Source organism: Alnus glutinosa, chromosome 3 (genome assembly GCF_958979055.1).
Source record: "Alnus glutinosa chromosome 3, dhAlnGlut1.1, whole genome shotgun sequence".
Classification (NCBI taxonomy): Eukaryota; Viridiplantae; Streptophyta; class Magnoliopsida; order Fagales; family Betulaceae; genus Alnus; species Alnus glutinosa.
This window is the reverse complement of record NC_084888.1, coordinates 9789248-9816773: the sequence shown is the minus strand read 5'-3', so window position 1 is coordinate 9816773 and position 27526 is coordinate 9789248. Positions and strand designations below refer to the sequence as shown.

General features: G+C 38.4%; 4 protein-coding genes across 4 annotated transcripts; 2 read left to right on the top strand and 2 right to left on the bottom strand.

The window, feature by feature from the left end:
• Window positions 1-5478: 5478 nt before the first annotated feature.
• Window positions 5479-6660, top strand: LOC133863571 (probable glutathione S-transferase). The gene is made up of 2 exons (XM_062299571.1): window positions 5479-5826; window positions 6138-6660. Exons 1-2 carry the CDS (start codon window positions 5515-5517, stop codon window positions 6501-6503), a joined length of 678 nt encoding a protein of 225 aa, XP_062155555.1. The 5' UTR covers window positions 5479-5514; the 3' UTR covers window positions 6504-6660.
• Window positions 6661-7486: 826 nt separating this feature from the next.
• LOC133864208 (pentatricopeptide repeat-containing protein At3g03580-like) lies at window positions 7487-22581 on the bottom strand. The gene is made up of 2 exons (XM_062300483.1): window positions 19808-22581; window positions 7487-7579 (listed from the first exon to the last, which is right to left on the bottom strand). The coding sequence occupies exon 1, from the start codon at window positions 22551-22553 to the stop codon at window positions 19878-19880; it is 2676 nt and encodes an 891-aa protein (XP_062156467.1). The 5' UTR covers window positions 22554-22581; the 3' UTR covers window positions 7487-7579; window positions 19808-19877.
• LOC133864566 (glutathione transferase GST 23-like) lies at window positions 17781-18871 on the top strand. The gene is made up of 2 exons (XM_062300945.1): window positions 17781-18112; window positions 18351-18871. The coding sequence occupies exons 1-2, from the start codon at window positions 17801-17803 to the stop codon at window positions 18714-18716; spliced, it is 678 nt and encodes a 225-aa protein (XP_062156929.1). The 5' UTR covers window positions 17781-17800; the 3' UTR covers window positions 18717-18871.
• A 2188-nt stretch (window positions 22582-24769) lies between the features above and the next one.
• On the bottom strand, window positions 24770-26442 carry LOC133863136 (aspartic proteinase CDR1-like). Its single transcript, XM_062299125.1, has 2 exons — window positions 25725-26442; window positions 24770-25380 (listed from the first exon to the last, which is right to left on the bottom strand). The coding sequence occupies exons 1-2, from the start codon at window positions 26440-26442 to the stop codon at window positions 24770-24772; spliced, it is 1329 nt and encodes a 442-aa protein (XP_062155109.1).
• Window positions 26443-27526: the final 1084 nt, after the last annotated feature.

Sequence of the window (27526 nt, the reverse complement as noted above, 5' to 3'; positions counted from 1 at the left end):
CAGCCTGATAAGTCTTGAATTATTCGATTCAAGACCCCTTAATTTGCATTTGTTAGACCTAGTTCGTATTGTATATATAACGTTTTGTTGTAGTTTTTGTGTTTTATCTTATTTTCAGGTCTTAGTTGAAATCTAATTCAAAACTCTTGAATTAGACCTGGAAATACATCAAGGGCATTTTGGTCACTTCCAGAGCTCGAGGCAGATCCTGAGAAGATGAAGAATCGTCCAAGGCATTTCGATCGATCGATTATTTGTACAGCAATAATCGATCGATCGACTCTTCGATCGATCGACATATTTTAGATCGATCGAATTCGCCGACTTCCAGAAAATCAGATATTTTCAGATCTTTGCATTCTTTATGCAATTCAAATCATAAGTTGGATTTTGTGGACAGAAATGGACGCCGACCAGCTCTGTTTGTGTGGCTAGGATTAGCTCTTGATGTTCTTTTGTAAATCCAATTCTCTATATATATGAGATTAGGGTTTTAGGGTAGAACATGCATCTTTTGGGGTTTGTTCGGATTTTCTCAGGTGTATCACTTTAATTCTTCATGTTTTAGTTTACTTTGATGCACGTTTTCTAGGCTTAATTCCAGAGAACAATTTCCTTTCCTTAATTTCAAGTTCTAGCTTAGCTTGTTCTTCATTTTCTTCCTCTTTTGTAATCCGAATTTCTTTAAGTTTAATATAGTGATTTCAATTCATTTCTCCTTTGTTCCTTTACTGTTTTCATTCATTTCCATGCTTAGATTAGTTTAAATTCATGTCTAGCTAATTTAGTCTTAGGGTTTGATCCAAATCCAATCCAAAAACCATGAAATGTTCTTGAGGTTTTTAGGGTTCTCTTTAGATGTTTGATGATTGCTAAGGGCTAGAGGATATCAAAACCCATGCTAAAAGGTTTTGGTATCAAGATTCCAATCAAATTTATTCATGAAAAAGAGTTTAACTTGTCTATGAGTTTTTCTTGAAGTCTTGAGTAAAATCAACATTCTTGGAAACAAGAATGATGTCTTTTTCAATGGTGCTATTTGACATGATGTATGATTTCTCATTAGAGTCACCTTATAGGGTATGCTAGGGAACACCAATCATTTCACCCCTTTGGTAGTCTAATTGTCTTTCAATTGTAGTTTAACTTTATGTGGAATGATTTGATGTGAAACTAGATATTTTGTCATTGTGGCCTAGTTAGGGTTCTCATGTATTGTGTATACTCATTAGGATGTGTTATAGAGTAGTAAGCTAGGGAACATTAGTCACTCCACACCTTAGGTAGAGTAAATGTCTTTTCAATTATAGTTTAGTCTTTACGTGGAGTTGATTAATGTAAACCTAGGTGCTTTATGATTCCGTCTTAACTAGAGTGTTTTCACGTCGATGCCGTCGTAATGGTTGACGCCCATTACGCGCTCATATCAAGCATGTTAGGAAGATCCATATAGACTTTAAGCATTGCATAGGTTGAGGATTGGATAGGATCAACACTCTAAGTTTTCTTTTAAGTCAATTTCATTCCCGTTTTCATTTCTTTCACCTTGTCGTTGTAGCTTTAATTCTACAACTTTTGTTTTTACTTTTGTTGATAAATTAAGTTAGATACGCTCTTTTCATATCCCATTACGCAAAACATCCAATAATCTCTGTGGTTCGATCACCCTTACTATAGTACAATCGATACGTACTATTGCGAGTGGTAAACTTATAAATTTAAAATCCACGCGTAGCCGGTTAGTCCCGAGCTACCACAGCCAAACCCAGGATATCCACTATTCAGAAGATAAAGCTAGATACAAAGCATTAAAACTCACATACCCCTGATGCAGTGGTCGTACCTTGCTCTCTAACGTGTAACCCAACACGAACGCTTCCCAACCAGGTCTCCTACCTGAAGGGGTCTTCAATGGAATCTTTTACCTTAGGGCCAACCCCTAAGATAGACTTCACAGTTGATCAAATCACAGACTTGGCAAGGCTTTAGAGGAAATATCATGTCTCTAAGCTGTAAAGAATTCACCACCGAATTCTATGTTGAAAGCATGCCTAGAGCCTCTTATTTATAGGCTTAGGAAACCCAAAATCGACTCAAAAACGGAGTCTGAGGCACGAGCGTCCGGACGGGCCAAGTTTTACTTTTCCGAAAAGTATTCTGCAAGGTCGTCCGGACGGGCAAATCTTTCCGTCCGTACGGAGGCCGTCCGGACGCTTCTAGGGTCCGTTCGGACACTCAAATTACAGCATTTTTTCTAAGCTTTCCAATGAAGCCGATTTCGTCCCAATCCGATATTTGAGTAAAATGTTATGACCAAAATACCCGAGGGTGTTCGGACGGCTTGACCGAGCATCCGGACGGTCAATTGCAACCGCCTCTCCAAGATAGCGCTGAAAGCTTCCATAACAAGGCCGCGTCCGGACGGTGTTGCCCTAGCGTCCGGACGGTTGAACTTGGTATGCACGTTCTTGCCTTATAGAGGACATCGTCCGGACGGTAGCAGCCGTCTTCCCATAACTGTGTCTTGAGGCAGAAACCCTATTTCTTGTCAAACACTGAATGGCGTCCGGACGGTATAACCACGTCGTCCGGGCGGAAGCGCTGGAACACTGGGATTTTCTCGAACTCTAAAGAGCGTCCGGACGATTTGCCATTACGTCCGGACAATTTGCCATTACGTCCGGACGGATGCAATCTTGAACTGTTCGAAGCTTCTAGACACTGATGGGCGTCCGGACGGAAAGATCTCGTCGTCCGGACAAATGTTGCTGACTAATGAGCGTCTGGACGGAATATCACGTCGTCCGGACGGCTGACAGGGAACCAAAATAAATCATTGAAAACTTCACAGAATCTTCTCGAAGAACATAGCTGAAGAGTAGACTCTGGATAAAGAACAGAACTTATCTCCATTTTTCCTTGAAGGCTCCTTTTTCCATCAATCAAAATAGAGAACGTGGCTTTAGAAAAGTGAATTGGTCAAGTATCCAAACAAAATCCAAGACCATGGCATTTTGGAAAGATTTGGTTCGAAAATGTCATGAGTGAAGTAAGTTTAGTCCAAATTGATGTAAAAAAATAATAATAATAATAACGGAAGGTGCTAATTATTACGGTTAGAGCACTGGCAGCAGATTTCCAACCATTTCCCTTATATTTAGGGAACAAAACTACTTTTTACTTCCCTATAAAAAAAATACCCCACAATAGATTCCCTTACTTTTCCCTATATCAATTAAATATTATTTTTTTACTCTTATTTTATTATTTTTCTCTCTTTCCGACTTTTTGTCTTTTCCCTATATCAATTAATTATACTTCTTTTATATTAAAATAATACATAAGGAATGAATAGTAGACATGTATACATATGAAATTACTATTCATTTTCAACCCCCTCATCTAAATATAGGGCATCTGCTGTGAGAGGTTTTTTGATGTTTTTCATGAAATTTTTCCTAAATATAGGGAAGGGAACCAATATAAGGTAACTGCTACTAGTGCTCTTAGCCAGTTAGAGCACTAGCAGCAGATTCCCAACAATTTTCCCTATATTTAGATAACAAAACTACTTTTTGCTTCCCTATAAAAAAAACATCACACAATAGATTCCCTTACATTTCTCTATATCAATTAAATATTATTTTTTTACCCTTACTTTATTCTTTTTATCTCTTTTCTACTTTTTCTCTCTTCCCTATATCAATTAAATATACATTTTTTATATTAAAATAATACATAGGGAATGAATAGTAGACATGTATACATAGAGAATTACTATTCATTCCCAATCCCTTCATCTAAATATAGGGCATCTACTGTGGAAGGTTTTTTGATGTTTTTCATGAAATTTTTTCTAAATATAGGGAAGGGAACCAATATAGGGTAATTGCTACTAGTGCTATTAGGTAGCTTGTAGAATTCGAGTATCACTTTCTAAATTTTAGAGTCAATGTCAAAATAGTGATACTCTTGGGGTTATATGTATTTTTTTCAAAATTTTAGAAAGATGTTAGAAAAAAAAAAAAAAAAAAAATTGACCTACTATAGGATGCTTCTTAGATAATCAACTTTAATATAATGGTTGAAATTAAATAGTTACGATCTAATAGTTACTATTAAATAATCATCGATAGTTATTTAATCTGATGGTCAAAATTAAATGTTAGTTAAAATAATAATTTATGACTGTTGGTTAACAATTAATAATGAAACAATGTGACTGTTAATAAACAAACATAAATATCTATAAAAATAAATAAACAAACAGAAATAACTGATATTCAACATAATATATAATATACTGCACTCCAATTATTAAATACAAAACAATTCTATTTTCTTTTGTTTTCTCTCTTATACCTTCCCTACTTTAAATTTTGAATCTCTCTTGTTATAATAGAAAATTCAAGCGTATTCGGATTTAATTTCGTTTGTGCAAAACACCGCTAAACAACATAGAATTTATGGACTCTATCGTACTTTAAAGAAAACAACATCGGATTTATGGACTCTATTGTATCCTAAAAAATTATTTGATGTAACCCTTTACATACCATATCTGACAAGCATAAATAATTTCAAAAGAAAAAAGAAAAAGAAAAAAAAGAGGCAATTGCATGTCAGAAGCATTTTGTTTTTCTTCCTTCTGTTACTTTTTCCTATCAAAACAATGAATTAGGATCCTCTCTGGTTGTACTTCAACCGGAAAGGAGCCGGTCCTTTATGTTGAAGGGTATTTTGGTAATTTCACCTCTCAACCGGAGTGGATCCAATTTCCAAAACAATTGGGTTATCTACCCTTCTCTGTGGGGAAATGATAGACAGGGGACTGTTGTCTGTCCCCTGTCCAACTTTTAATATTAAAATAATATTTGTTTTTTTTTATTTATCCTTTCTATTTTTTTATTTTTTGTTTATATAATATATTATTTTAATATTAAAAGATGGACAGGGGACGGACACAGTCCCCAGTCTATCATTTCCCTTCTCTGTGTCAGCCAGTGCCTGCAGTATCTACCCATCTCTCTCATGGCGCCTTGGGATATTCTGCTTTTCTTAGCGTAGCCGCCGTGGGATATCTCTCTCTCTCTCTCACACACACACACACATATACGACCAAGAAAATGCTACCCTCAGAGAAAAAAAAGCTCAAAAAGTCAATCCACGCACTACAAACAGGAACTCATAATTTGCAATATCACCCTTTGTGATTTATAAAAATTGAGTAATGCTGCGTATCATCCCTTTGTCCTCCTTTTGTCCCCCCAAAATTGATGTGGCTCTTAAAATCACCATTGAATTTATGATAGATCATTATTAGATTTTGATCCAATAGTGATTTTAAGAGCCACATCAATTTTGGGAGGACAAAGAGATAATATGTAGCATTAATCATAAAAATTTGATATTGGGGGAGAATGTATAAATAGAGGAAAATATAGGGGATATTATCCAAATTCCTTTAAGAATGTTCTATATAAGGACCTGGGCTACCGTGGTTAGAAATCAATCATGGCAGAAGAATTGAAGGTCTTTAGGACATGGTCAAGTCGATTTTCTTTAAGGGTCGTTTGGGCGCTTCAACTCAAGGGCGTTCCTTTCGAGACCATATACGAAGATCTCTCCAATAAGAGCTCTTTGCTTCTCCAGTACAATCCTATCTATGAGAAGGTTCCGGTGCTTGTGCACAATGGAAAGCCATTAGCCGAGTCGCTTGTGATTCTTGAATATATTGAGGAGACCTGGAAGCAGACTCCCTTACTTCCTCAAGATCCTTTTGAACGAGCCACCGCACGCTTTTGGGCAAGATTTGGAGATGATAAGGTAAACTAATTAAGCACTGTTTATCTATACAGCAGCTATCTTTCTTTCTTTTTTCCTGTTAATTTAGTGGGTTCGCGTTTTGAGTGAGCTCGGCGCATATATTGTCAATGCCAATTTTGTTGGTTTTCATATCAATGTAGATTTCACACAGGCATGCGTGGTTCCGTTTGCCTTAGATTTGACGTCTCAGCGATTTGGGAGTTCTGTCCTGTTCCTGACTTCCTGTCAATGTTTTTCTAGATTTGGATCTTTTGAAATTCACTGCCGTGGTACTTGTTAATATCAAGATATGTTGTGTGTTGTTACTGTAGGTTTTACCTTCCGTATGGAATGCTTTTATCAAGCAAGGGAAGGAGCAAGAGGAAGCAATGGTCTCAGCCCAGGAGAACTTGAAATATTTGGAAGAAGAGCTAAGAGGGAAAAAGTTCTTCAGTGGGGAGAAAATTGGACTTGTAGATCTTGCGTTTGGTTGGATTGCTAATTTGGTTGATGTACTTGAGGAGGTAAAGGGTGTGACATTGATAGATCATGAAAACCATCCCCTGTTATTGGCATGGAAGCAGAATTTCATGGATGCTCCAAAAATCAAAGAAAGCTGGCCATCTCGAGACAAGCTGATCACCAGATACCATGCTATGCTTGAAGCCTACACTGCAAAAGAGGCGGCAGCGAAATGAAATTGTTTGCCAAGGCCTTCTCTTGATGTGCCTCTGTGTTGCAGTCCCTAAACGGCAGAGCAATTGACATGTTTGAGTTGCTTTACAAGTGTTCGCTTGTTACCTGAAACATGTTTGCCAATAAAGGATTTATTGTTATGGATTATGCTTATAAACATATATACTGTCGTATACTGTCTTTAGAAATACAAGGAGATAGTGATCATAAGGAAACAAGTCCCACCATGAAATATTCTTTCCGACTAATGGTCCGTTTGGATTTGCGATTTTAAAAAGTACAATTTTAAACTAATGATTTAAAAATATGCAATTTGAAAACGTAATTTTTAAAATTACGGTTAAGCGTACGACAAAATCATAGTTTAACCTTTAAAATTTTAATTTAACATTTAAATTTGTGCATTTTCAAAAAGTACTCCATTATTTTTTGCATTTTTCAAATTGCAATTTTCTAAAAAAACAATTCCAAACGATTCATTTTTTGCAATTTTAAACCAAATCATACTTTTTGTGTATGAAATCGTACCTCAAATCAAATGGAATCCTACCAAACCAATCCAATCTCTAATAATTGAGATATGATTCAATGCATCTCAACACCTCACCCTATATATTCTATTAGGCCAAATAGTGAGCTAGGATTGCAACCATAAAGTTTTAAGATTGAGGATCCACCCCCTAGGTTGATTCTCGGCCATTTTTAGGGGCATCCATAATGATTTATGTACATTTCTATCTAAAATAGCTAACCAAAATCTAGTTTTTCTATTTTGATCATCTATTTTATTTATATGAAAAATATAAGGAAAACTGATTTTGGTTAACATAACCAAATCAGAGATATTTCATTAGTATATATAATCAATCATTACAAGTAGTGTTACAATCGTATCAGTAAATAAAAGATTAAAGTGATTTGTACATTAACAATTGAATTTAAAATGATCTCAAAAGAATGAATACAAATGTTTAAAGATGTTGGTTGTCGATGATCAAGCTATAAAACAGGGTAAGCAGCAGGGAGGATGTGTGCCATGAGAAATGGGGAACAACAGAAAGGATTTAGCCATTTTTTCCTCTATAATAGACAAATACATTGGCTGTAATTTTACCATGGTCCTTATCATGCAAATTCCGTATTAGACAGATATAGTAATGGGAGAAACTGATCTCATCACCAGTGATCTCGACAACTACAGGTTCCATCCTTGAACAAATGAAAGCTTATCTCCATTCTTTGAAAAACAGAGCTTATCTCCATTTTTCCTTGAAGGCTCCTTTTTCCATCAATCAAAATAGAGAACGTGGCTTTAGAAAAGTGATTTGGTCAAGTATTTAAACAAAATCCAAGACCAGGGCATTTTGGTAAGATTTGGTTCGAAAATGTCACGAGTGACGTAAGTTTAGCCCAAATTGATGTAAATGATAATAATAATAATAACGAAAGGTAGCCAATTAGGTTGCTTGTAGAATTCGAGCATCTCTTTCTAAATTTTAGAGTCAATGTCAAAATAATGATACTCTTGGGGTTATATGTATGTTTTTCAAAATTTTAGAAAGATGTTAGAAAAAGAAAATTTGACCGGCTATAAGATGCTTCTTAGATAGATTTAGTGGTTAGATTTATTAGACCATCACTAAAGTAAACTATAAAGTCAAATCAACTTTAATATAACGGTTGAGATTAAGTAATTACGATCTAATGGTTATTATTAAAAAATCATTGATAATTATTTGATCTGATGGTCAAAATAAAATGTTAGTTAAAATAACAGTTTATGACTGTTGATTAACAATTAATAATAAAATAATGTGACTGTTAATAAACAAACATAAATATCTATAAAAATAAATAAACAAACAGAAAGAACTGATATTCAACAAAATATATAATATACTGCACTCTAATTATTAAATACAAAACAATTCTATTTTTTTTTTTTTCTCTCTTATACCTTCTTTATTTAAATTTTGAATTTCTATCTTTTGCTATAATAGAAAATCTGAGCGTATCCAGATTTAATTTCGTTTATACAAAACGCAGCTAAACAACTTAAGATTTATGAACTCTATTGTATTCTAAAAAATTATTTGACGTAACCTTTGCATGCTATTTTGATACGTACAAATAATTTCTTAAAAAAATAAAATGCATGTCAGAAGGATTTCGTTTTTCTTCCTTCTATTACTTTTCTACCCTTCTCTGTGTCAACCAGTGCCTGCAGTTAATAGGGGTGTACAAACGGTTATAACCGACGGTTATTGGCTAAAACCGCAACTGCTAACCGCCTAGGCAGTTATTGAATTTTACCAACCGCAACCACTAACCGCCTAGGCGGAGGCGGTTATTTTTATAACCACCGGTTAGTGGTTATTGAAGAAATAACCGGAGGTTTTATAACAGCTTTTCAATTTGGGTTTTGGGCCGGTTTTGTACCCTTTTTGGGCCGGTTTTAGACTTGTTTTGGGCTGGTTTTAATCCAGATATGAAATCCAAAAGCCAAAACAAATCCAAACACAAACACAAATACAAATACAAATACAAATACAAATACAATCTGTATTCCTCTCTTGCGGACTCCTTGTCGAACGTCCTAAAGCAACGGAAAACCAACCAAAATCAATATCAATATCAAAATCAAAATCAAAATCAAATAATGTTAAAACGAAAAAGCATACAAATCCAAACCTCGGCCTGCCGACATTAACATCAACCCAAAATTTCTATAAAAAAACTAACAGCCACTCGGTTGGAGCTCAAATACACAGAAAAATGAAACCCTCAATCAGTCCTCCACAACCGAAACCCTAAAATGAAAAACCCTAAAGCAAACAATTTAAAATCACATAAATCAAGATTGCACAAACCCTAAAAAAGCCGAGACAAACGTAGCAATAGAAAGCGAATCGCTAGGATATGGCGATTCGATGAATGGTCGTTTCAGAGAGTTATTTTTCGAGATATAGGGAAAGAAAGAGAGAGAGAAAGAGTAGAGATGCTTACAGACTACAGAGTAACGGTGGCGGATACGAGATGAGGCACGAGTTGAGTGGAGAGGAACAGCGCTGGAGAGGCTAGAGGCAAAGGGGTGAGCGGCGACAAGGTGAGGAAATGAAGAATGAAGTGAAACCCTAAAGGCTAAAAGAAAAATATGTTTATAAACATTGTCCAAAACGGTGTCGTTTTGGGCATTGCTGAATGATCAAAACGACGCCCCTCTTACTCTACTAGACTCCAGGTTTTTTACTGTTAGTATTTTGGACTTATTCTGTGTTTGGACAAAATCACGTATATGTAAGGATGCTGCAAATAAGGATTCCACTGCTCAGAGTGAAGTTAGAAGAAATTCAAGTTCCCTGTCAGCCGTCAGGACGATGTGTCATCCTGTCCGGACGCCTACTGTTCCTACTCCATCTGTCCGGATGACGTGCCATACCGTCCGGACACAGACAGTCCAGCATCATCCGTTCGGACGACGTGTTCCTTCCGTCTGGACACCTACACAGTATCGAGAATCTTCTGTGCCAGCTTTCTTCCGTCTGGACGTTTCAGCAGCACGTCCGGACGCTACTCAATTCTCGAACGGTTCTCTGATTCTTTCCAAGTTCCAAGAAAGGGAAGATCAATCAACCGTCCGGACGTCTAACAGCTGTGGTCCGGACGTTGGTGCATCATATATGGAAACTGTCGATTTGACTTCAACCGTCCAGACGTCTCCCTCTCATGGTCCGAACGCACACGCATCAGATATGGAAATTGCATGTTGATGTTTAGCTGTGTGGTCGCTCCTGCCCCTTGGTCCAGACGCGCAAAACCTGTTATGGAAATTACTTGCAGCAGATGTGCGTCCGTCCGGACGATCGAGCCATCCCGTCCGGACGATGTTCTTATACAGGAAAGATTTCTCCTCGAAAATTTCAGAAAATCCTGTCGCACAGTTGTCCGTTCGGACGGCCCTAGTTCACCGTCCGGACGGCTCCCAGGCTTATTTTGCCTGACGCCCATTCTGACCCCCAGCCTATAAATAGGGGCCTCTGGGCACTTAGAGCTGCAAGAATTCGGTGTGAATTCCATTAGAGCTCGGAGACGTGATATTTCCTCTGAAGCCATTCTTCAAGTGTGATGTTGCTGTGCTACAACCAAAGTCTATCTTAAAGGTCGGCTATAACGTAAGGAGTTTCATTGAAGACCCCTTCAGGTAGGTGAACCTGGTTGGGAAGCGTTCGTGTTGGGTTACACGTTAGAGAGTAAGGTACGACCACTGCATGGGTACATGTGAGTGTTACTATCTTGTATCTAGCTTTGTCTTCTGAATAGTGGAATTCCTGAGTTTGGCTACCCCCGAGTGGTTTTTCTCTTAACTGAGTTTCCACTTCGTCAACAAAAATCTGTGTGTCATTTATTTTTCGCTGTGCTTTAATTTTTGTTGACATGTATGTACACACTTTAATTTTAGAAGTCATTTCAATTTTTCAATTGGTATCAGAGCTTGGTACACTCCGAGAAGATTAATTTCTTGAGTGTTATTTTTTACTTCTATATCTTGATATGTCTCAAACTCTTAATTATGTTCCTACCTTTGATGGTACGAACTATGGCTATTGGAAAGCTTGGATGCGATTCTTTTTAAAATCTATTGACTGTTGGAGTATTGTTGACTCTGGTTGGACTAAACCGGAGGATACAACTCCTGAAACAGTCCCTCTGAAAAACGCCCGACTTTCCAATGATAAAGCCCTCCATGCTCTGTGCCAAGCACTTTCTCCCTCTGAATTCGCCAAAATCTCTAACTGCGAATCAGCCAAAGAAGCATGGCAAATCTTGGAAACAACATATGAAGGCACAAAATTAGTTAAATCTGCCAAACTTCAAATGTTGACTTCAAGATTTGAAGAAATTAAGATGTTGGAAGAAGAGACTTTTGGAGAGTTTTACTCCAAGATAAGTGACCTTAGGAACTCCATGGTAAGTCTTGGGAAATCTATCTCGGATGTAAAACTCATCCGAAAAATTTTAAGATCTTTGCCCTAGCGTTTCAAGATAAAGGTAACGGCGATCGAAGAAAGCAAGGATCTTGAAGAGATGAAGATTGAAGAGCTAGTTGGATCTCTTCAAACATATGAGCTGTCTCTGCCCCCAGTCAAGAAAGTGAAGACCATTGCTCTTAAGGCTTCCAAGAAAAAGGTAGAAGCCTCCTCTGAAGAAGAATCTGAGGATGAAGAAAAGGCTATGGCTATGCTAGCCAAAAATTTCAGAAGACTAATGAAAGATGATCGGTTCAAGAAGAAGTTTTTTGAAAAAGCTAAGAAACCTCTCGGAGAAGCTGAACCAGAGGATGAAGAGAAGAAAGATCCCAGAGGACCCCGATGTTTTGAATGCTCTGTCTATGGGCATATCCGGGCCGATTGCTGGAATCTCAAGAAGGGCAAAGGGAAAGCTTATAATGTGACTCTTAGTGATGAGTCCGAAGAAGATGCTCCTGAGTCTGATAAATTTCTGGCCTTTGTAGCCTCGTATATTGAAGAAGAAGACTCATATTATTCGGAGCATAGTGAGAATGAGGCAGAGCTCAAGGAAGCATACAAAACTCTCTACAAAGAGTTTGAGAAGCTGAGGGAAAGCCGAAAGCATCACCTGAATGATCTAAACAGTTTGCAGACCGAGAAGAGTTCATTGCTGCTCAAAGTACAAGAGCTCGAGGAAAAACTACTAGAGACACAGCTCCAGCTAGATAGAGTCACTGATGAGAAGTTGACTCGCATGCTGTCCATCCAGAAGAGCCCTAATGACAAGACTGGTCTCGGGTATGTAGCTGCCTCTTCTGATGTTCCTTCTACCTCAAAGACTGTGTTTATGCCCCCTACAGTCCCAAAGCTTCCTCCCGCTGTTGAAGATAAACAGAAGGAAAAGGTTAATGATGATGTTTCAGGCATTCAGCAACCTCATTCCATCAGAAGACCTCATATTTGCCATCACTGCGGTCTTAGTGGGCATGTTCGGCCTCAGTGCTCTCTCTTGAAAGCTCAAAAGGCCAAAGCCAAGAAAGAAGCGCCCAGACAAGCTCATTATGGCGCAAGACCTATGGCTCAGCATCAGACTTCTTGGCATCAGGCATCTTATCAAGCACCAAGACATCAATTCCAAGCTCCTTGGTCTCATGCTCCTCAGCGTCAGCGGCCTCAACAGCGGTTTGTACCAGCCAATCAGAGTGGCACTTACAAGAGCAAACGCAGTCAATTGAGAAGGCCTCAAGAGCAATACCCTGGTGAGCCTCCTATTTGGATGCAAAACATGATGGAGTGGATGATGCAGTCTTATCAGCCACCACCCACTAGAAGGCAAACTTGGGCTGAGAAGGACAGTTACCCCAGGAGGGGGAACAGGCGCACCTAGCGAATTCGGGTGTTCATGCCTAGGATTTGGTTCCTAATCCTAAGGCATCAGGTCTTTATTGGGGAAGAGAGAAAAAGCAGGTCGAGCGACTGTTTTTCTGTATAGGCATCATTGGGCATTTACAGGTGTGATCTTACCTTTGCATATGATGTCATTTCCATATTGCATGTTTTTGTTTGGTTTTTTTTGTTTAAAAAAAAAAAATGGGAGAATTTGCAAAATTTTATTTTCTTGGCAGTTTAGATATTGTATGTATCTGCACCTGATTTCTCAAATCTGTAAGCATTAATTTACTTTGCTTAGATATATTTGAGAGTTTATGACTATTTTTGGCCAAGTTGTTTTCCTGATTATGCAAAAATAGGATAGCTTCTTTCCTCATGCGATGAAAAAGTGCACTATCCGAAACTCCCTAAGGTACATTTTTCTTTCCCTGACCATTTGCTTCTAGAATTTCTGATTGAGAGAAGAGGTTTGTGATAAGATGGTCAAATTGACCACAGGCTAGTTCAACCTAGGATCTATAAACTCTGGCATATCCTCCAGTTTGTAGCATCATAAGATTTGAGCAGGTTTTCATATGATTTCTTGTGCTTTAAAATTGTCTATTCATTGCTTTTGTGCTGAATATGCATTGCCCTCTATGAGCAAGTAAAATTTATCTTGTCCTTCATGGTACAAGTAAAACAATTCAGTGCTACAATTCAGGGGGAGTGTATCAGATAAGGATGACTAGGCCCTAGTAAGTATAAGGTTTGACTTTTGGCTAATCTGTCACGGATTCTTTCTCTTAATTAGGAAATCCGGTTGCTTTTGTCATGATTTTTCAAACCTTGTGGGATCAGTCTTCACCAACACACACGCATTGCTTGAGTTGAGTTGCTTATCTGAATTTTCTATGATCAGGGAAATTATTTGTGCTAATTAAAATCTTAACTCTCCTTTATATCTCTGTGTAGTTTTGAGATGCTTCATGATTATGTTATCAGTTGTTTATACATGCGTGTTCTGACAATGTCTTGAGAAAATTTAATCTGTGTAAATTTTTCTCAGTTTTTCTGGTGTTTCAGTGTGGAGCGTCCGGACGGTCTTTCTAAGCGTCCGGACGAGTAGGGTTCAGTCGTTCGGACGGTTCATTTTTTGGAGTCCGGACCGAGCTGGAGCATTGTCGTCCAGACGATCCCTGTCTTACGTCCGGACATGCGCTGACTTCATTTTCAGGACAGATTCTTTATATCGTCCGGACGCTCGCGACCTGTCCGCTCCTTTTCGAGGCAGCAAACGTCCGGACGTCATCATTCCACCATCCGGACGGGAACCCCACAGCGGCTATATATTGTCCAGATCGCCGCATTCTCTCCACCGTACCCCACAAAATCTCTCTTTTTGGCTGCTTTAGAGTAAATTCTGTGAGCCTTTTGATCTGTTTGTTGCTCCTTGTCTTTTTGCTCATTATTTCACATTCCAGGTATGTATTTCTTTTAACTTTTTCTCTGCATTTTTTTTAGAATGTTGGTTTTCTTGTGAATATTTGTAAGGGGCTTAGATCTATCATATAGGGATTATTTATGATGATGCTATTTGGACTATTATCTGCTCTTATTTTGCTATAGTCCTGTAAATAGCTGTTATTTTGCCCAATTTTCATTAATCTAACAAGATTATTTTTGGATTCTTTTTGGAATAGTCTTTTTGGTTTCCTTCATGCAGAATCATGTCTGACATCAGTTCACAGCGCCGGGTCCATCAGAGGACAGAAGCTGAGGTGAACGAGAGACAAGCCAAGATCATGGACCGGACTGTCATTGCTGAGCGGAAGGTGATCCGTGCAGACATTATGGTGCATCCGCTGAATAGTATCTATGAGACTATCCAGCAATATCAGTGGACTTATCTCTACACCTGTGCCTGTGTTGTTTTCACCAGGCTTGTCCGACTTTTCTATGCCAACTTGGAGGTGGCGCAGGATGATGAGCGTGGGACGGTCCTTCAATCCACTATTGATGGCCACATCATTACTGTTGATCCTCAGATCATCAGTCAAGTTATTGGGGTTCTTGTTCTCAATCTGCCTGCCAGTCCGTACAACGAGGTGGTGCTTCCTCCATCCATGGACAAGCTTCGAGAGTTCTTTCGTATAGCTCCACAGGGTGAGGATCGTACTACTTCCATCAAGATTGGCGCTCTGGCTCCCGCACATCGCATGCTAACCAAAATAGTACAGCACAATCTGTGGCCAGTTACCAGGCGTAGTGATTTGATACTGAAGAAGGCCCAGTTTGTCTATGCTATCCACCTCCGCTTGCCATTCTGCCTTTGCAAGCATATTTTGGGGGTCATGCTAGAGGCCCGTGATGAGAATAATGCTGGACTTCCTTTTGGCTGCCTCCTTACTTAGATCATCCTTCAGTCCGGCATTAATGTCAATGGAGAGCCTAGAATGAAGCTGAAGCAGCCTCTCAGCAAACAGACTTTGAGGAAGTCTAATGCACAGCTGCGGCGAGAGGATTCTGATGAGGATATGCCGGCTGCCATGCCAGTTGCTTTTCCAGACGTGGCTTCATCCTCTCACACAGTCCCACCGTCTGAGCCAGAGATCAATGTTTCTCATATCATAGAGGCTCTTGCTGCTATTCAGAGGGGGATGAGCAACATGCAGGTGACGATGTCCACCATGCAGCAATCGATGTCCTCTGTACAACTTGAGATGCGGTCCATCGGCAAGAGGGTGGAGCAGACCCATCTGGACATCCAGGAGTGCTTGAAGTACCATCATCCTAACAGCAGTGAAGATGAGGATGCTAGAGATGGGACTTTACCTTTGCCTGAGGATGTTTGATTCCCTCATGGTGTCTCTTGTTGTTTTGTTTTGTTGACTTTTTATTGCCTTTTTGAGACAATTTGGTGTTTATTATAACTCTTGGATTTTTATTACTCTGTTTCCCGGGTCCTTGTGAGACCGTTAGGGGGAGTAATTTTTATTTCAGTTGATTGTTTTTATTACTCTATTTACCCTTTGTCCCTTTGTGACAAAAAATGGGAGTAATTTTTATTTTATGATCGGAAATGTATTTCCAAACCGGTCAAGTGATTTTTGTCCAAGAATGGCAAAAGGGGGAGTTTGTTAGTATTTTGGCCTTATTCTGTGTTTGGACAAAATCATTTATATGTAAGGATGCTGCAAACAGGGATTCCACTGTTTAGAGTGAAGTTAGAAGAAATTCAAGTTCCTTGTCAGCCGTCCAGACGATGTGTCATCCCGTCCAGACGCCTACTGTTCCTACTCCATCCGTTCGGACGACGTGCCATACCGTCCAGACACAGACAGTCCAGCATCATCCGTCCGGACGATGTGTTCCTTCCGTCCGGACACCTACACAGTATCGAGAATCTTTAGTGCCAGCTTGCTTCCGTCCAGACATTTTAGCAGCACGTCCGGTCGCTACTCAGTTCTCGAACGGTTCTCTAATTCTTTCCAAGTTCCAAGAAAAGGGAAGATCAATCAACCGTCCGGACGATGTGGTATACCGTCCGGACGCGTATCTCCATAAGGCAAGAATTGCAGTTCAAATTTGACCGTCCAGACGTCTGACAGCTGTGGTCCAGACGTTGGTGTATCGTATATGGAAACTGCCGATTCGACTTCAACCGTCTGGACGTCTCCCTCTCATGGTCCGGACGCACACGCATCAGATATGGAAATTGCGTGTTGAAGTTTAGCCGTCCGGACGCTCTTACCCCTTGGTCCGGACACGCAAAGCCTGTTATGGAAATTACTTACAGCAGACGTGCGTCCGTCCGGACGATCGAGCCATCCCGTCCGAACGATGTTCTTATACAGGAAAGATTTCTCCACGAAAATTTCAAAAAATCCTGTCGCACAGTTATCCGTCCGAACGGCCCTGGTTCACCGTCCAGACGGCTCCCTGGCTTATTTTGCCTGACGCCCATTCTGACCCCCAGCCTATAAATAGGGGCCTCTGGGCACTTAGAGCTGCAAGAATTCGGTGTGAATTCCATTAGAGCTCAGAGACGTGATATTTCCTCTGAAGCCATTCTTCAAGTGTGCTGTTGCTGTGCTACAACCGAAGTCTATCTTAGAGGTCGGCTCTAAGGTAAGGAGTTCCATTGAAGACCCCTTCAGGTAGGTGAACCTGGTTGGGAATCGTTCGTGTTCGGTTACACGTTAGAGAGCAAGGTACGACCACTGCATCAGTACATGTGAGTGTTACTATCTTGTATCTAGCTTTGTCTTCTGAATAGTGGAATTCCTGAGTTTGGCTGCCCCGGAGTAGTTTTTCTCTTAACTGAGTTTCCACTTCGTCAACAAAAATCTGTGTGTCATTTATTTTCCGCTGTACTTTAATTTTTGTTGACACGTATGCACACACTTTAATTTTAGAAGTCATTTCAATTTTTCATTTACATTTTATTTCTTTTTATTTTATATATATAAAAGCGGTTAGCGGTTATTAACCACTTTTTCCAAACCCTATAACCGCTAACCGCCTCCGCCTAGGCGGTTAGCGGTTATTTATAACCGCTTTTAAAAGCGGTTGGCGGTTATAAGCGGTTGATGGTTTTAAAGCGGTTATAACCGCACCGTTTGTACACCCCTACAATGCAGTATCTACCCGTCTCTCTCATGGCGCCTTGGGATATATCTCTCTCACACACACATATACGACCAAAAAAATGCCGTCCCCAGAGAAAAAAATCTCAAAAAGTCAGTCCAAGCGCTACAAACAGGAACTCATAAATTGCAATATCACCCTTTTGTGATTTACAAAAATTTGATATTGGGGGAGAATGTATAAATAGAGGAAAATATAGGGGATATTATCTAAATTCCTTTAAGAATGTTATATATAAGGACCTGGGCTACCGTGGTTAGAAATCAATCATGGCAGAAGAATTGAAGGTCTTTAGGACATCGTCAAGTCCATTTGCTCTAAGGGTCGTTTGGGCGCTTCAACTCAAGGGCGTTCCTTTCGAGACCATATACGAAGATATCTCCAATAAGAGCTCTTTGCTTCTCCAGTACAATCCTATCTATAAGAAGATTCCGGTGCTTGTGCACAATGGAAAGCCATTAGCCGAGTCGCTTGTGATTCTTGAATATATTGAGGAGACCTGGAAGCAGACTCCCTTACTTCCTCAAGATCCTTTTGAACGAGCCACAGCACGCTTTTGGGCAAGATTTGGAGATGATAAGGTAAACTAATTAAGCACCGTTTATCTATACAGCAGCTATCTTTCTTTCTTTTTCCTGTTAATTTAGTGGGTTCGCGTTTTGAGTGAGCTCGGCGCATCTTGTCAAAATCAATTTTGTTGGTTCCGTTTGCCTGATTTGGGAATTCTGTCCTGTTCCTGTTTTCCTAGATTTGGATCTTTTGAAATTCACTGCCGTGGTACTTGTTAATATCAAGATATGTTGTGTGTTGTTACTGTAGGTTTTGCCTTCCATATGGAATGTTTTTATCAAGCAAGGGAAGGAGCAAGAGGAAGCTATGGTCACAGCCCAGGGGAGCTTGAAATATTTGGAAGAAGAGCTAAGAGGGAAAAAGTTCTTCGGTGGGGAGAAAATTGGACTTGTAGATCTTGCATTTGGTTGGATTGCTAATTTGGTTGATGTATTTGAGGAGGTAAAGGGTGTGACATTGATAGATCATGAAAACCATCCACTGTTATTGGCATGGAAGCAGAATTTCACGGATGCTCCAATAATCAAAGAAAGCTGGCCATCTCGAGACAAGCTGATCACCAGATACCATGCTATGCTTGAAGCCTACACTGCAAAAGAGGCGGCAGCGAAATGAAATTGTTTGCCAAGGCCTTCTCTTGATGTGCCTCTGTGTTGCAGTCCCTAAAACGGCAGAGCAATTGACATGTTGGAGTCGCTTTACAAGTGTTTGCTTGTTACTTGAAACATGTTTGCCAATAAAGGATTTATTGTTATGGTTTATGCTTATAACACATATACTGTCTTTATGAAATACAAGGAGATAGTGATCATAAGGACACAAGTCCTACCATGAAATATTCTTTCCGACTAATGGTCCGTTTGGATTTGCGATTTTAAAAAGTACAATTTTAAACTAATGATTTAAAAATATGCAATTTGAAAACGTAATTTTTAAAATTACGGTTAAGCGTACGACAAAATCGTAGTTTAACCTTTAAAATTTTAATTTAACATTTAAATTTGTGCATTTTCAAAAAGTACTCCATTATTTTTTGCATTTTTCAAATTGCAATTTTCTGAAAAAACAATTCCAAACGATTCATTTTTTGCGATTTTAAACCAAATCATACTTTTTGTGTATGAAATCGTAAAGTCAAACGTACCCCAAATCAAATATAATCCTACCAAACCAATCCAATCTCTAATAATTGAGATATGATTCAATGCATCTCAGCACCTCACCCTATATATTCTATTAGGCCAAATAGTGAGCTAGGATTGCAACCATAAAGTTTTAAGATTGAGCATCCACCCCCTAGGTTGATTCTCAGCCATTTCTAGGGCACCTACAATGATTTATGTACATTTCTATCTAAAATAGCTAACCAAAATCTAGTTTTTCTATTTTGATCATCTATTTTATTTATATGAAAAATATAAGGAAAACTGATTTTGGTTAACATAACCAAATCAGAGATATTTCATTAGTATATATAATCAATCATTACAAGTAGTGTTACAATCGTATCAGTAAATAAAAGATTAAAGTGATTTGTACATTAACAATTGAATTTAAAATTATCTCAAAAGAATGAATTCAAATGTTTAAAGATGTTGGTTGTCGATGATCAAGCTATAAAACAGGGTAAGCAGCAGGGAGGATGTGTGCCATGAGAAATGGGGAACAACAGAAAGGATTTAGCCATTTTTTCCTCTATAATAGACAAATACATTGGCTGTAATTTTACCGTGGTCCTTATCAAGCAAATTCCGTATTAGTAATGGGAGAAACTCATCACCAGTGATCTCGACAACTACAGGTTCCATCCTTGAACAAATGAAAGCGATTGGCATCTCTTACTAATATTTCTCTTTGCATGATCTTCGATATGTACTTGGTCACGGTGTGACAATCTCCACAAACCCTAAGGTTTTTCATCACCTGCAAAGGGGTCCCTGGTTTCGTATTCAACAATCCAAATGCTATGGCAAGCCTTTCGCTGTGCCCACAAAGCATGTCTCTCTTCTCATCCTCCTCCACATCATGCAGAACAAATTGCAGATTTGCAACATAACCTTCCTTAGCCAACAAACCAGCAAGTATCCCTAATAACTTATAAACCTCTTCAAACTGTTCAAAAAACTTATCTCCAGTCCCAAAAACGTAAACTGTGTTTCGAATCTCCATCCAGCTACATCCCGGTTCTTTTTTGAGTCCTCTAGTTTTTATAGATTTTCGTATCATTCTTACTTGATCCCACTTTCCTAAAGCCGCATATACATTGGATATTAATACATAATACCCAGGATCAACTGAACTCAATTTGATGATCTGCTCTGAGACGCGTTCTGCAAACTTTATGTCTCCATGTGCTTGAGAAGCGCTAAGTAAAGATCCCCATATACTTGCATCCGGTTTCAGGGGCATTGAAAGGATAAACTCCTCTGCTTTAGCGAAATGTCCAGAACGGGATAGAAGATCAACTACACAAGCATAATGTTCAATCCTTGGCTCAATGTTGTAATCTTTCTTCATCCGGTCAAAGCAAGCCAGACCCTCGTCTACCAAACCTGAATGGCTACAAGCAAAAATGATGGCGACAAAAGCAACATGATCAGGGTAAACCCCAGTTTCTTCCATCTCCAGAAAAGCTCTGAAAGCTTTCCTGCCTTCACCATACATTCCATATGCGGATATCAAAGCAGTCCATGTCACCACATCTTTCATTTTCATGCACTTGAATACCTGGACTGAGTCCTCTAATCTACCACATTTGGAGTACATCTCAATCAGTGCGTTCCCAATTGGAACATCTGTCTCAAATCCAAATTTTAAAACACATCCATGGATCTCTTTTCCTTGTCGCTTGGCAGCAAGGAAGGAACACATGGGCAAGATACCTAACATGGTGGCAACATCTGGTGACACTCCTTCAGTTCTCATTCGGTTGGTCATTCTCAATCCTAAACTACAATTTTCAGAACGAACGCAGGCAGCAATAATGGTATTCCATGTGACTATATCGCGAGCTTTCATGTTCTCAAATACTTTCACCGAATCCTTCAATTTTCCACATTTAGCATACATATCAACAAGAGCATTAGTGACCGCTAGATATGAATCAAATCCAAACTTTGCTATATCACAGTGGATCATTTTACCCAGGTCCATGTCTGCCAACAGCGTAGAGACAGCCAGGAGTGTCAAACAGCTCACATGATCAGATTTCATCTCCATCTTCGTCATCTTAAAAAGCTTTAACCCTTCATCATAAAAACCATTTATAATATAGCCATTGATCAGTGAGTTCCATGAGACAGAATCTCTACATTTCATCTTATCAAATACTTCTCGTGAAGCCACTAAATTACCACATTTTGCATACATGTCAATAAGGATATTACTTACTGTAATATCAAATTCAAACCCGTTTCTTATCATGAATTCATGAATATATTTTCCAAACTCCATATCCCGTAAGTGAACACAAGAACGGAGAGTAGATGTGATTGTCAACAAGTCTGGTATGAATTTGTTTAGCATCTCCATAAATAACTCAATTGACTCACCAAACAACCCTGACTGAGAGTAACCACAAATCACCGTGTTCCAACTAACAGAGTCTCTTACTACCATCTCATCAAAAACTTTACGAGCGTCACTCAATCTATTAAATTTAAAGTACATGGAAAGAAGCCCATTGCTTACAATAGCATCTGCATGAATCCCGATCTTTTCAACCAACCCATGAATAATCTGGCCCTCCTCAACTACAATTGCGCTTCCACATGCAGGCAAAACACTTGATACTGTAAAAGCATCCGGTAACATCCCCACCATTCTAGACCTGTAATAAATTTCCAGAGCCTCCTCCCAATACCCGTTTGAACTATACCCCGAAATCAGACTATTCCACGACACAATATCCCTGTGAGTCATTTCCTCGAACACGTTTCGCGCTTTGACTAAATCACCGAACCTAGAGTACATATCCACTAATGCATTCGCAATATACAAATCCGAGCCAAACCCCATTTCCAGAACATGCTCGTGAATTTGTTTACCCATCTGCGAGTCGCATAACCCGGCACACGCATTAATAACCGAAGGAAACGTGTACGCGTCAGGTTGAAGCTTAGTTTTTCGCATTTCAGTGTAAAAGTGAAGAGATTCAGATAGCAATCCGTTATGGGTAAGCGCTCTAATGATTGAATTCCACTGGTAGACGTTGTTTGTGGGCGACACTCGGCGAAAAACGGAGAGAGAAGAAGTGGGTTCTTTGAGGCGGGCATACTTGCTTATGAGTTTGCCGGAGAAGAACACAGACTGGTCTAGTCCCAAAGTAATTATCAATGAGTGGACTTTGCGCAGTTCGTTAGAGTTTCTAGCAAAAGATAAAGCTTTTGAGATTGATGAAGGTAGAAAGGCTTCAGTGCTTTCACTTAAGCCGTCCAACTTTACAATTCTCATTACCTGAATGTAGAAATGCTTGTGTGCTTTCAGCTCGCACGTTTGGTATAAGGACGCTGTAGAGATTTGAGTACGGTCGTTTTATGGTCAACTTGGATTTTGACATAATTTGATTTTTTTTTAATGGAAAAAATACAAAATTGGTCTCTATAATTAATTTGAGGTTTTTACTTATAATTCATTTTTACTTATAATTCAATATCAATCATATTGTGACACGTGTTACTTATAATAAAAAATATATATATTTAAAAAAAAAAAAAAAAACAACGGGAAGAAGTAGCCCTTTGGCCAAATGATGAGCCTGGGTGACCGAACCGCCCCACCCCTAGATGACGAAAAAAAAAAAGGGTATAGTTCGGTCATTGGAGTAGGTTCGACCACCTCCTAATTGGCAAAAAGGGTGGTCCGACCACTCCCTCCGTTATTTTGTAAATATATTTTAAATTCTTTCAAATATCTTTGATATTTTTATTGTAAGTGATATGTATCACAATATGATTGATTCTGATGGAACTAATTAACGGATTCTATTAACTATTTTAATAGCATAAGCCATTTTTTTTTTTTTTTTTTATCTTAAAATCTCATGAAGTGTTTAGTTACTTTTTAAATTTTAGGAAGCTAGCTATTTGTCAAAACCTCAAATTATAAGGATTAATTTTACATTTTTTTTTTTTAAATTAAAATTATATTCTAGTGATCGACCTTGTTATAGAAAATATGTGTACGTGGACAATTGAAGTTTGCACGTACAATATATCTCACAAGTCACAACCATCTAGTTTTCATATAATAATATAATTGCGCGCGAAATGCTGATGGGCTTACTACAACTTTAATTACGTGAAAAATGAAAATTAATTATAAAGCTCGCAGTAATTAAAAACTATATATATGAGCTTAGTTATGTATTCAGAACGGTTCAAACACATTATATTAGACTTAAGTTACAGAATACAAATTGTTTTTAGCAATATCAATTTTCTTTTATTATGTTTAATTAGAAGTAAGAGATCGAACAAACTTTCCTTATGTACTTGTGGGCATCTATCTATTAATTTAGTACTGATGATGAAGTAGTTTAGCAATAATATGGTATATATTGTCATGTATTTAACTAAAAATATATAGTTGGAGAAATAATCAGCTCCAAATACATGTGGACCTAAGGTAGTATCGGGGGCTGAACCCATCGGGTCGGCCCGGCCAAATCAGATTTAAGTACAAGACCATTCGTTATCCCTAAAAAAGCGCATATCCCGAGTATATTAAGATAAAGCTTTTATCCCATCAAATATGGAATAAAGTACCTAATAGTATGACATCAGACGAAGAGGTAATGTCCTACCCAGCTTGGACTCTACTACCAAATTTGAATTCTTTGAAGATAAGATTAAAGACTATGTGATTTAGGACTCAAACTCCTAATCAAATTATGCTCCAAGTATTCTAGCAGTTTTATAACTGTGAACTTATAAATAAGACTACTACGTCAGGTATTTTTTACAAACAGATTCTCTGATCTTTTGAGATTATTGATATTCTCTAGAAAAGTAGTTTGAACTGACTTAGGCATCGGAGTAGGGGTACGGTCGGCACCCCCGACGAGCTGTTTGTTATTTTGCAGGTTTTGAGGTAGGCCAATCAAGGGAGACAACGAATCACAAGGCAACACGTCAGTGTACTGAAAACTGTACCAACAATATTAAATTAAAAGTTAATGCACCACATGAGTGTGTATTATATTAATTAACTTTCCAAAATTGATCATTGTCTTAATTAAGTAATTCTTTTTTTTGGAGAGAGAAGTCTTAAGTAATTCAATAGATGGAGTAGAATTAAAAGGAAAACAATAAAACATGTTTGCAACCTCTAGTACGAATCATCAATAAATGTACATGAGACTAATTAGGTCACTAATTCCTGCCAGAGTTATGTTATACGTATACATCATTCTGTTGGTTAATACTTTTTACAAATTTAATGGCCTATACCTTTTACAAATTTAATGATTAATTTTCCAAAAAAAAAAAAAAAAGGCCCTTAATTATGTCGATCTCTGAATCAGGAAGTGGAGCAACAAGAAATTAATGTCCAATTAAGAATGCAAATGAGAATTAAATGCTTATTTATTAAAAACACATTTATAGCAACACGTACGTAAAACAGAAAATACACATGCATGCATGCATCCATTTTCAATTAATTAAGTGTTACAGCTGTGTGCAATCCGTTGGCTTAAAGGACACAGTCTTCGCCACGGTGTCATAACCAACCAAGAAGTTCATCTGCACCAAGTTACCAAAGATGAACAGGCTTTCACTGGGAATGAAAGCCAAGCACATTACTTCTTCCGTTACTCTGACGAACGTGTTCGCCGGATTCAGCTTCACGTCTGCCCGGCCGGCGAAATGCGCTGTGATAATCGGAACGCCTATATCGTCGGATGCAGACTTGTAGCAAAGTCTTAGAAATTGATCCCCATCGACCACGGGTTCTAAATCAATTCTTTCCGCCACTGCTGATTCAAACTTGGAGTAGAAGTCTGCTGGCAATAGAGTCAATGTCGTGCCCGAATCGATGATAATGTTTCCCTCTGGGAATGGGCCGTCTCCAAAAGAGGAAGAATCCCTCAACTCCAATCTTTTGTTGCCAACACTCATCGCCTCGAGTGTTAGGAAGTAGAAAGTTTCCGGCCTTTTTGGGATTAACGGAGTAGACACGGCTCCAGAACCAGAAACCACGGCATCACTACCAAATCTCAATTTGCTTGAGTTTTTTCCTTCGGAAAAAATAGGCACCAAGCAATATGAAAACTTTCCTCCTGTATAAATTTAAATTTTTAGGATAAGTAATAATTTGACATGTATGATATTAGAGTTAAATTCTATCTCCATCATTCACCGGAGAGTTCGTAAGAACAAGTTTTAAAATATATAGGAGAAATTTTACTTAACTTCTCTAAACTTTAATCACTTTTGCATTAATTAATCCCTTAAACTTCAAAAACTCTTGATTTAGTACATCTATATTTTAAATTTTCTCAATTTCACCGCTCTATTAAAATTTTTTATTCAATAGGGATAATCACAAAAGTAACAACAATTCAATAGAGTTAAATGTGAGGTTTCCTTTAGAATATAAAATGATTCATTCCTATCATCTTACGAATAGAAGAACCCAGTTGGGAAACAAGGGAAGCGGCGCCGCCTCCAAGGCCAACTATGCCAGAACTTTTCTTATCAAAGGTTCCGTTATTATCGCGTCCACAGCCTACGACAATATTACGAAGAGACACAGGCCGGCTTGTGGTGGATTCCAGCGTGAGAGTGTCGAAAGCAAGGTCTCCATTTGAGTACGATTTATCTCCATAAGACACTGAATATTTGCAAGATGACGATGAGCATGAGGTTCCGTCTATGGACTGGCATTGCGTCGAAGTACAGGCAACGTCTCTGTACGTTTTTGACTCGCGAGGATCAAAAATCGGGTCTTTTTGCTCGTAACAGTAGGAGCAAGGCTTGCACTGCAACCAGATTAGATCACTGCCGGTGTCGGCAATGCCTAGGACCGGGAACGGCGGCCTGCCGACCGAGTATTTCATGAGGTATTCGCCTTTATTTGCGAGTACTTCAGATCGGGGTTCGTTGGGAGAGAGTGCAGAAGAAGTCGGCTTGAAATGATTGGCGCGGCTAATGGAGCGGCGCAAAGCCTCTGCTATGCGCTGCGAAGGAGTTTCTGAAGGGTTGTAGAAGGGAGAGTCTGGGGAATCGCGGTGGATGAGATCCACGCTGAAGCCGCCCCCGTTGGCGTTGAGAGCCGAGGTGAGAGAGAAGGTACTGTAGAGAAGGAAAATGGAGAGAAGAGAGTACTGATGAGGTGCCATGGCCGATTTTTGGAGAAACAGTGTAGGATCGTGTGTGTATATATATAACGAGGGGAGAATAGGGAGTCAGATCGATCGATGGTCGTAGTATGAAAGCAAAATATCCATGCACGTAAGGAAATACAAGGATGAAAAAGCTACGTACGTAGTAGTCTTGACCTATCGAAATTGTACAATTTATTTGTTTGCCAAAATTGACGTTGTTTTCCATTCTTGAATGGATTTTCTTAGATTCTTCATTTATATTATGTAAAATCTAATGGGCATATGTTTTTTTAGAAGATGATTTTCCAGGAGATCGACGGCAATCAATTTCTATGTAAAAGTATCTTTCATTTAATTTTTTAAAATTTACAGAACAAAATTATGCTTTACTTTTTTTATCTAAATACACTTCATAATAATTTTTGTTATCTTTCTTTATATTATTAAAATATTATTCCTATACAAAATTTAAGCTTCGTACAAATACTCACATTATTTTTTACAAAATCTCAACACATTCATCAATGAAAGGCAAGGAAAAAAGAAAGGAAATATAAAAAATAATGGATATGAAAGCTATGTGTAAGATAAAATGTTACCCAATACATTGCATATAATCTTTTGTGTTTTTTTTTTTTTTTTAAAAAGATTTTCTCTATATTTAGGAAATATAAGAAGTTATAGGAAAATTGTTGTAAATGATCTCATATGGGAAAATTAAACTAGGACAATGTTAAGTTGTTAACAAGCAAAATATATATATATAATTTATGGTATATATAAAGCACAATTGTTCACACGTGGTCAGCGATTATAGTAGATGTAACTAGACAATATTTGGGAAATGGAACACATTGACCAAAAAAAAAACAGAACTCTTTTATGCAAAAATAGAAAATACTTTTTTCTTTTTTCTTTTTTAAAGTACAACCTAGGGAAAGACAGAATTAAGGAACCAAAATATAAGAGGAAATTTCCTTTCCAAAACAACGAGTAAAGGAACCAAAGGTAAAAGTAAAAGTGGGAATGCATAATCTAGTTGTGATCCAAGTTGTCACATGGTGGGCATAGAAGTTTGCACTTCAGTTAATATGACTAG